The 9956-nt window shown below is 39.3% G+C and overlaps 3 protein-coding genes across 3 annotated transcripts in view; 2 read left to right on the forward strand and 1 right to left on the reverse strand.

The window, feature by feature from the left end:
* The window catches only part of sfxn4 (sideroflexin 4), a gene marked incomplete at its 5' end in the record, with an annotated part of 11465 nt that extends 10041 nt beyond the window's left edge, over positions 1-1424 (forward strand). Inside the window, 4 exon segments of the mRNA XM_014019894.1 lie at positions 676-791; positions 882-967; positions 1091-1208; positions 1278-1424. Coding sequence (XP_013875348.1) covers positions 676-791; positions 882-967; positions 1091-1208; positions 1278-1355 — 398 coding nt within the window.
* A 553-nt stretch (positions 1425-1977) lies between these two features.
* On the reverse strand, positions 1978-8025 carry dennd10 (DENN domain containing 10). Its single transcript, XM_014019893.1, has 9 exons — positions 7737-8025; positions 5932-6128; positions 5770-5849; positions 5550-5698; positions 5370-5481; positions 4873-4973; positions 3885-3992; positions 3720-3814; positions 1978-2629 (listed from the first exon to the last, which is right to left on the reverse strand). Exons 1-9 carry the CDS (start codon positions 7780-7782, stop codon positions 2462-2464), a joined length of 1056 nt encoding a protein of 351 aa, XP_013875347.1. The 5' UTR covers positions 7783-8025; the 3' UTR covers positions 1978-2461.
* Positions 8026-8475: 450 nt separating this feature from the next.
* Positions 8476-9956, forward strand: part of eif3s10 (eukaryotic translation initiation factor 3, subunit 10 (theta)) — a gene marked incomplete in the record, with an annotated part of 15801 nt that continues 14320 nt past the window's right edge. Inside the window, 3 exon segments of the mRNA XM_014019892.1 lie at positions 8476-8659; positions 9430-9620; positions 9705-9841. Of these exon segments, the coding sequence (XP_013875346.1) occupies positions 8611-8659; positions 9430-9620; positions 9705-9841 (377 nt within the window).

The raw sequence follows: 9956 nt of genomic DNA on the forward strand, positions 1-9956 counted from the left end.
AAGAAGCTGATTGGTTGGTTGTTTAATTAGATGTAAGAAGCTGATTGGTTGGTTGTTTAATTAGATGTAAGAAGCTGATTGGTTGGTTGTTTAATTAGATGTAAGAAGCTGATTGGTTGGTTGTTTAATCAGATGTAAGAAGCTGATTGGTTGGTTGGTTAATCAGATGTAAGAAGCTGATTGGTTGGTTGTTTAATCATTAAACATAAGAAGCTGATTGGTTGGTTGTTTAATCATTAAACATAAGAAGCTGATTTTTAATCATTAAACATAAGAAGCTGATTGGTTGGTTGTTTAATCAAACGTAAGAAGCTGATTGGTTGGTTGTTTAATCAGATGTAAGAAGCTGATTGGTTGGTTGTTTAATTAGATGTAAGAAGCCGATTGGTTGTTTGTTTAATTAAACGTAAGAAGTTGATTGGTTGGTTGTTTAATCAGATGTAAGAAGCTGATTTGTTGTTTGTTTAATTAAACGTAAGAAGCTGATTGGTTGGTTGTTTAATCAGATGTAAGAAGCTGATTGGTTGGTTGTTTAATCAAACGTAAGAAGCTGATTGGTTGGTTGTTTAATCAGATGTAAGAAGCTGATTGGTTGGTTGTTTAGATGTAATAAGCTGATTGGTTGGTTGTTTAATCAAACGTAAGAAGCTGATTGGTTGTTTGACTTCCTTCCAGCTGCTTTAGCCGCTCTCAGTGTTTTCACCGTCAGGAGTGAGGAGACACAGACCGGGATCCAGGTCTTCGATCAACAAGGAAACCCAGTCGGCCTCTCCAGAGCTGCAGGAGAACAAGTTCAGTTTCAGAAAGATTTTAATTTTCATTTTTTTATGTTTAAAAAAACTCAGATTTATTTCCTGTTTTTTTATTTCCTGTTAAATCAGGCGGTGAGGGAGACGGTTCTGTCCAGAGCCGCCTTGTTTGGGACGACGGCAGCTGTTCCCAACCTGCTTATGTCCCTCTTAAGAAGGTGAGCTCATCATCATCATCATCATCATCATCATCATCATCTTCATCTTCATCTTCATCATCATCATCCTTTCTCTTCTGCTCCTCCTCAGTCTGATTAATAAATATTTTGTCTCCGTCTCAGAACCAGACTCTTCCGTGTGAGCCCTGTGCTGGTGGCTCCATGTCAGTACGGCATCACGGCGCTGGTTCTGGGTCTGATGGTTCCGGTCTCCTTCAGCCTGTTTCCACAGCTGGGGATGGTGAGGCCTCAGTTCAGGGTTTTATTTGTGTTTGTTTTGAGCTGCACTGACTCTGACCTCGTTTCACAGATAGAGAGAGAGAACCTGGAGGAGGAGCTGAAGGCCAACGCAGCCGGTTCACACTTTTACTTCCACAGAGGACTCTGAGCGACAAAAACACGACAAAAACAACACAACTTTTTGTGTTTTAGATGAGAAATAAATGTAAAAAATTTATTTTCTGTGTTTGTATATAAATATGCTGGCGAACCTGAAACAAACTGGTTAAAGGCAAAAAGAACAAATTGCTAGGTAAGTTAAAAGTAGCAAACTGTTAGCTAGAAGCTAAATGTAGCTTAAAGTGATTTAAAAAAACAGATTTCCTAAATATTAAAGTAGTAAAAAGCTACCTGAAAGCTAAAGACATATGGGGATGAGCTAAAACAACCAATCAGTCAATCTGAAGAGAGCCGACAGGTTAGGGTTAGTAGCAAAATGCTAGCTAGAAGTTAAAGATAACAAATAAGCTAGTCTATAAAAATGCTAGCTGAAATAATCTTTGAAAATTAGCTAAAGGCTAAAGTAGTAAAAGGGTACCTCCAAAGCTAGCGGTATCAACATGCTAGCTAGAATTTTAAAGCAGCAAAAGACCGACTAAAAACTAAAGTTACTTAAATGCTAAAAACATCAAAAGATCAACTGAAAGTAGCAAAAAGTGTAAAAATACAGTAAATGTTGACTCAGTGTTTACATAATGCAACTTCTCCCAGAACTCAGTAAAAATTTGAAGTTTTAAAAAATAAAAAAACATTTTTATTCGTTAAAATGTGAAATCACAGACATAAAACCAGCTGTTAGACGAAGATCTGACAAATATCTCCAACAGTAAAACATTGTTTACAAACTTCAGATTCAATGTGGAAAATTTAAGTCTTAGTTATGACGGTTTCACTGGGACATTTTAAATAAAAATAAAAGTTGGGGGCAAAATAAAAAATAAATAAATAAAAAATTGGACATAAATGTACCGGCAATTTATTTAAATGAAAAAAAAATATTGTCTGACATTGGAAAGTTTTGAAAAGTCTAATTTTCAATGGTTAAATACATAAATTCCTGAAAGTAAAACAGATTTTCTCTGACAAAGTTATAAATTTAGAAGAAACAGTTCAGTTGTTAAATCTAACTGCATCATGTGAGGATTAGTGACATTTTAAAATCTCTGATCAGGTTTTTATGGAAGAATCAAAATGTTTTTAAGGCCAAACAGAAGGTCAGATCTGTAGGAGCTGCTCTGCAGCTGCCAGGTGAAACAGGAAGTTCTCTGTGGCCGGAGGGAAGTGATGCTGCTTCAGAGCYTCCAGAGTCAGTTTGGAGTTTCCACATGATTCTGTCAGAGCAGCCAGGTGGCTCAGAACTTCTGCAGTCTTCATGGACAGGTCCTGTGAAGAAACGTTTAATTGATTTGAGTTTCTATAGGAAACATACCTGGACTACAAGAACCACACCTGGACTATAGGAACCACACCTGGACTATAAGAACCACACCTGGACCATAGGAAGGAACTACACCTAGACTATAGGAACCACATCTGGCCCATAGGAACCACACCTGGACTATAGGAACCACACCTGGACTATAAGAACTACACCTGGACTACAGGAACTATACCTGGACCATAGGAACCATACCTGGACCATAGGAAGGAACTACACCTAGACTATAGGAACCACACCTGGACCATAGAAACCACATMTGGACTATAGGAACCACACCTGGACTACAGGAAGGAACTACACCTGGCCCATAGAAACCATACCTGGACTATAGGAACCATACCTGGACTATAGGAACCATACCTGGACTATAGGAACCATAACTGGACTATAAGAACCACACCTGGACTATAGGAACCAAACCTGGACTATAGGAACCAAACCTGAACTATAGGAACCAAACCTGGACTATAGGAATCAAACCTGGACTATAGGAACCAAACCTGGACTACAGGGACCACACCTGGCCCATAGGAACCATACCTGGACCATAGGAAGGAACTACACCTAGACTATAGGAACCACACCTGGACCATAGGAAGGAACTACACCTAGACTGTAGGAAGGAACTAGACCTAGACTATAGGAACCACATCTGGACCATAGGCACAATACCTGGACCATAAGAACCACACCTGGATCATAGGAACCATACCTGGACCATAAGAACCACACCTGGACCATAGGAAGGGACTACACCTAGACTATAGGAACCACACCTGGACAATGGGACCCACACCTGGACCATAGGAACCACACCTGGACCATAGGAACCACACCTGGACCAGTCATTCTGTGTCTCTTTCCTGTCCTCTCTGGACCCAATCAGTCGAGGCAGAAGGCTGCCTATCCTGGTTCTGGTCCAGGATCTCTCCTGTTTAAAGTGAGTCGTTTCTTTCTCCTGTCACCACTTTGCCTCTCAGGATGGATTGTGTTGACGAACAGACCAGCTCTGAGATGGTTTCTTGTTTTCACCTTGATGACCTGACTGTCGGACCTCTCTGCGTCCTCCGCAGACTTAACGATGAGCTGAGCGATGTCCTTGTGTAACTTCCCCATCGCCATGGCRTCTGTGGTGAAACACCAAGCGTCAGTCTGAGCGGATCAAAGCACCTGAAGAGGCAGGTGAACGTACCGCACCTTTGGCTCCCTGAGACACGGTGATCACGCCGTCTGGGAGATTCACAAACACATCAAACAAATCTGATCTGTTGCTCACAACTGGATCCACGAATCCTGCTACGTACCCTGTGGAGAAAGGAACGTGTCGGCACATAACGCAGAGTTAGCATTTATGCTAATTCATAATTTATACATTTACATTTATTCAACAATCAAACTACTTCCACAAACTTTGGGYTTTTTTAACAAAAAGTGAATATTACATTCTTTACATTCTTTGTATCTACTTTTAGCTACTGTCTTGCTAATTTAGGCTTTTAGCTACTGTTGTGCTAATTTTAGCATTGCCTTTGTTATTTTAGTATGTTTTAGTTGTCAGAATGTTCTGGCCATTTCTACATTAAGATTTGTTTTAACTACTAACTGTTTATTRTGTTGCTCATTGGTTTGCTTTTTTAGCCTGTGTTTTGCTAATGTTAGCATCTGTTTTGTTTTTTTAGCACCTGTTTTACTAATGTTAGCATATATTTTGTTAGTGTTAGCATCTATTTAGATTTTTTAGCATCTGTTTTGCTAATGTTAGCATCTATTTTGTTAGTGTTAGTATCTATTTTGTTTTTTTAGCATCTGTTTTGGTTTTTAGCACCTGCTTTGCTAATGTTAGCACCAGTTTTGCTAATGTTAGCATCTAGTATTAGCATCTATTTTGGTTTTTTTAGCATCTGTTTTGCTAATGTTAGCATATGTTTTTTAACTTGTGTTTTGCTTGTTTTAGCATCTAATTTGCTGATGTTAGCGTATGTTTTGTTTTTAGCTCTCATTTAGCTGTTTTTAGCATCTGCTTTACTAGTTTTACTTTTAGCAGCTSTTTGTTATTATTATTATTTCAGTTTGTTTTTTGCTTGTTTTAACTTTAACACCTTTTAAGACCACTCGTGCTGCCCTTCACAGAAAATGTTCAGTCTAATTTGTAGCTGTTAGCTAACGGAGCAGCTAGTGTCCTTACCGGGACATTTCTTTATATCGTCCAGTTCTACGTCAGTCAGGTGGACGTACGGATGCAGGATGGACCAGTCTTTTCGGTGCCACGTCAGCGCTGGCAGGACTCTGCATGAAGAACAGGTCAAGCATTGGCAGAAGTCACAACATAAAGGCTAAAAGAGTTCAGACCTTCTRAAGAGAGGTTCTATAGGGTAATAACGATTATCTTACCTGTTGTTGATAGCTTTTTAAACAACATCAGTTTGGACAAAGTGTCTTCAAATGTGCTACGTGCTGTCGCTAACTGCTTATCGAAATAATCATGTAAATAAATAACTATATCAGATATTTATGACGTGATGATTTATAAAATAGCGTTTGCAAAAACCGCTATGCCGTTAGCTCATTAGTCCTGTCAGAATGAAACTATTTCTCCAAACTGAGGTGGTCCAATGAGATATCTGCAACAGGTTTTCCACAGAAAYGTACCATAAAAATTCTGAACTATGCCTTTAAATTCACCTGGTAAACTCTAACAAGGCTTCGATCCGAGGATGATAGATGACGATCCTTTTCTTCAGCATCAGGGCGGTGTACAGGATGACGGTTTCCACACCAAACTGAGACACAACATCTGGAGGAGAAAAGGTGGATGTGAGACTTTCTTCTAACCTGTTACCTGTGACAGGTGTGAGCTTTCACCTTTGATTGAACCTGCCAGGTACGCCGTCTCAACATCATAGTCCTTTATGAGAAACGAGCCGTTTTCGTCGCTCTGACAGATTCCCTTGGTGAGGACGGTGATGTAGGCCTCCATCATCTTCACCGGACTGCCGTGTTTCATGTACGTCCTGGAGAACAAGCGTGAACACAGCCCAAAACCTTTTGGACCACAAACCGGCGCAGAACATCATCATCTTACCTGCAGAGGATTCTGCTGAGAGCGGCGTATTTCTCAGGGTTGAAGTCTTTCGCCGTTATAACGATTGAAAAATGAGTCACCTGTCAGGACGAAAGTCAACAGATGTTTGAAAACGAGGCTTTTTTTTCTGTGTTGAGAACCTGCGTGAACCCTCATCAGTACCTTATTCAGGGCTGTGGGCTCCTGGACCTCTGCTGTAGTGATGTAGAACCAGGTACGACTGAAATGACCAAACACGAACGTGTGAAACTCCTGTACTTCCTGCGTCAGGCAGCACTTCCTGAGGAGAACCTGCTTCAGCTCGGGGCTCACAGACGGGTAGCACCAAACCCACAGAGTGTCTCCGTTCACGTCTTTCTCTGGTGGGGGGAGAAATCCAGCACAACATCATAAGTCTTAGTTCAATTCATTAGTCGTTTTATGACAAACATGAAACTAAATGTCTCCAAAACAGCCAACTAAACAGGGTGGGACCGAGGACACATCCCTGAGAGATCTGTCGGAACYGTTTCTGAAAGCAGAACTCCATCACCAGAGGTCTATAAAGAACTTGAAAAAAATTAAGTAAAAATACCTTAACAGAAAATGACTTTGGTAAAARTAAATTTCACTAATGCGAAAACTACTTCAGTAAAAGTCATAAAACTGTTCATAAAAATTGGGAAAGTAAAAGTGCTTTTACACACTCTAAGAAATAAACTGTAGAATTTACTGAACCCCTGAACCGTCTTTGTTCGACCGGTGAGCAAAAACGGTTCAGTTTCTGCCTTTAAACGTTTCCAGATGCTTTTATTTTGAGGACTATGCTGTGAGACAACTTCCTCTGGTTCTTAACTTTAGTTTGGAACCTTAAAAAATATCAAAAGGCTTTTATGAATTTCGGGGCATCTGTTAACGGGTGAACCCAGGGGTCTGCAACCTTTACAATCAAAAGAGCCATTTGTGTCATTGTCTCACTAATAAAATGTGTCCAAAACAAGCTACAACTGTGATTATCAACTGCTGGTCCGTGGGCCTTTTCAAGGCCTTTCAGGGAACCTTTACGGTCAGTGGAGTTGACATTATAAAACTAAAAAATATATTATTATATTCTATACTATTATACAAACCAGGACAAATGAAAAGATCATATTTATGTAAATAAGAAAAATACTGTATTTAGTTTATATCGAATTTCATAAAAACTAGTACAACTGAACTATTCTGGCATATTTTTTCTCATTATAAAGATGTAATCTTTACATTATTTAAAGGTAAATTGATGGATTTGTAAGAAAAATCATAGAAAGAAGTTGAATTGTTTAAGTAAACAACAGGCAAGCATGAGCTAACATGTTTTACTTTTTGTATTAGTAGTATTGGTTACGTATTTGTATACAAATTGTTTTCTGTTGTGGGTATAAAAAAAACAAAAATATTTAGTTGTCTGGTCACATTTTCAAAGGGCCACATATGGCCCCAGAGCCGCAGGTTGCAGAGCCCTGGTTTAACCAAACTGGTTCCACTAAACCAGGTGGAGAAAATATTCTTGCCTCATATTAACTCTACAGGTTTTGTGAAACCTGCTGACATGACTTAGTTGAATAAATTCAACACTTTATTTTTCGGTGTATAAACATCTTTCATAAGTTTGAACGTATTCAATTTTGTAACGAGTAAAAGTATCAATTTTAGGTTTTAAATGTAACGAAATAAAAGTAAATGTAACCATTTAAAAAATACTTGGTAAAATTACAAATCCTCAAAAAATGACTTCAGTATTGTAACGAAGTAAATGTACTTAGTTACTATAAAGCTCTGTCCATCACATGCTGGTGTTACTGGAAGGGCTGATGGTTCAGAACCAGCCCAGTGAGRTGGAGCAGGTAGGATCATCATCCTGTCATCATGTGATTCCCCTTCAAGTCTCAGCTTCTCTACAACTAATAACAAATTATTAAAAAATAAACAGATAAGCTGAAACTCACCGATTATTCCGACGCTCAACATAATCTGTGCTTCAGTAGTTGTCATGTTCCCATAAAGAAGAGTTCACACAACTAGACACAAACCAGCATCTATCTTCCTCTTTGGTCGCAAATTTAACTCTAAAAAAACCTCAAGAGCTCCTCCGATATCAAAACGCTACAATTACAAGGATGAATAACTCAAATAAAAGCAGTTGTTTCAAATACAGTCGGTGCTTTTGGGTGATTTTTTTTAAAACTGTCAGCAGATTTTCTCCATCATCGTTTTCCTTTTCCTGGACCGGACAGCGGTGGGGGCGGGGCCACAAAGTTCAGCCAATCACAGGCCGCAGACGACTGCTGGTGCGTTCACAGAAACTGGGATTTTTTTAAATCTCCCGTTAGAGTTTGTTGAACAATGTAAGCATGATTATTAAACTTTAGGGTAAATTTATCATGTACATATAAAAATATCGATTTCTTGTGAAACGTAGTTCCCAATTTTTATGTTTTAAAATACAAAATATTAATTTTGTGCTCATTATATGCACTAAATTGTGATGCTTTCATGACTTCTTATTTAATTTGGTATTTTTTTTATTACTTCCGTTTAGTAGTGCATTATATGTTGATTGGATGAGTGAGATAAATGTTTGAAAACTGAAATTTCTCATTAAAAATAAATGTAAAAAAGCTGGTTTCCTGATGTAGGCGGTCCCACCCGGCAACCCCCCGTGCTAGGCTAGTCACGAGGTCCCGGTCCGTCCTTTTTCCCAGCAGCCAGGCAGCACCGTGTCGCCGCTGGTGAACGCGTGGCTTCGATGAGCTGCTGAAGTTTGTCCACAGATATCTTAACAAGTCAGTGGGTTTAGAGCTTCGCTAGAACAACGCCGACATGCCGGCTTATTTTCAGCGGCCAGAAAATGCTCTGAAACGAGCGAACGGTGAGTGGAAACGCCGCTTCGGCCGTGTCAGATTARAGCTAACTGTGGCTAAGTTAGCATGCTAGCTGCTAGCGGCGATAGCTGGTGGCGGGGAAGCTGTGTTGCTTTCACAGTGCTACGTCACTACTTAAACTAGCTTGTCCGTTTAATGCTTCAGATAAAGTGATATTATTTTAGTAAATCAGTTTTAAGACTGTTTTCGATTGTTTTGACAGTAACATCCGGTTGCAGTTGTCAAATTTAGCGTGACTTGTTGATGTTTATGAAATGCTAATCAGGGCCTAGCTAGCGACCCGTTCTGTCACTGATACGTATCTAAATGTGCAAGTTCCCTGTCTCCAAATGTTCTCTGAAAACAATATAATTTATGGACTTATGGACAATAACAACAGTGATTTTCTCATCAACACTATTATCATTCTGGGGACATTTTTCTTCCATAAAGCTAAATATCTTAAGGTTAAACCAAATTTCTATCATTTTCACAATGACTATTTTTGTACTGCAATTCTCATAAAGTGATGCACACTAAACATGCCCACAATCTGTGCTCTTTAATTGAAGATTATGATTTAACATCTAAACCATAGCCTTTTTTTGTTCCTTCTTATTTTTAAACTTCTTATCTTTATTTGCACCCATCCTTTTCTCTTATATGCATGTTTGTTTGTTTTGAAATGTGCCTTATTGTTTGTACATTGTATTATTTTGTGTGTTCTTTGTTGTTTAATAAAAAAAAATAAAATAAACGTATCTAAATGTGCGTGCAGAGTTCCTGGAGGTTGGTAAAAAGCAGCCAGCCTTGGACGTCCTGTACGATGTCATCAAGAGTAAGAAACACCGAACATGGCAGAAGATCCACGAGCCCATCATGCTCAAATACCTGGAGCTCTGCGTGGATCTGCGCAAGAGCCACCTGGCCAAGGAGGGCCTCTACCAGTACAAGAACATCTGCCAGCAGGTGTGGAGGAATCATTCAAGCTTTTTCATTCATGCGTTGTTAGTTTTATCACAGTGTTAAAATCCTTTTTTTTTATTCCGCCAGGTGAATATTAAATCTCTGGAGGATGTGGTCAGAGCTTACCTGAAGCTGGCAGAGGAGAAGACTGAGACCGCCAAGGAGGAGTCTCAGCAGATGGTCCTGGACATCGAGGATCTGGACAACATTCAGACCCCAGAAAGGTGAGTTACCTGGTGTCTTTAAAACTCATTAAAGTAGGGGTGTCCTGATACCAGTTTTTTTCAAGACTGAGTACAAGTACGAGTACTTCAGTTTAGGTACTCACCGATACCAAGT

Source organism: Austrofundulus limnaeus, unplaced genomic scaffold (genome assembly GCF_001266775.1).
Source record: "Austrofundulus limnaeus strain Quisiro unplaced genomic scaffold, Austrofundulus_limnaeus-1.0 Scaffold235, whole genome shotgun sequence".
Classification (NCBI taxonomy): domain Eukaryota; kingdom Metazoa; phylum Chordata; class Actinopteri; order Cyprinodontiformes; family Rivulidae; genus Austrofundulus; species Austrofundulus limnaeus.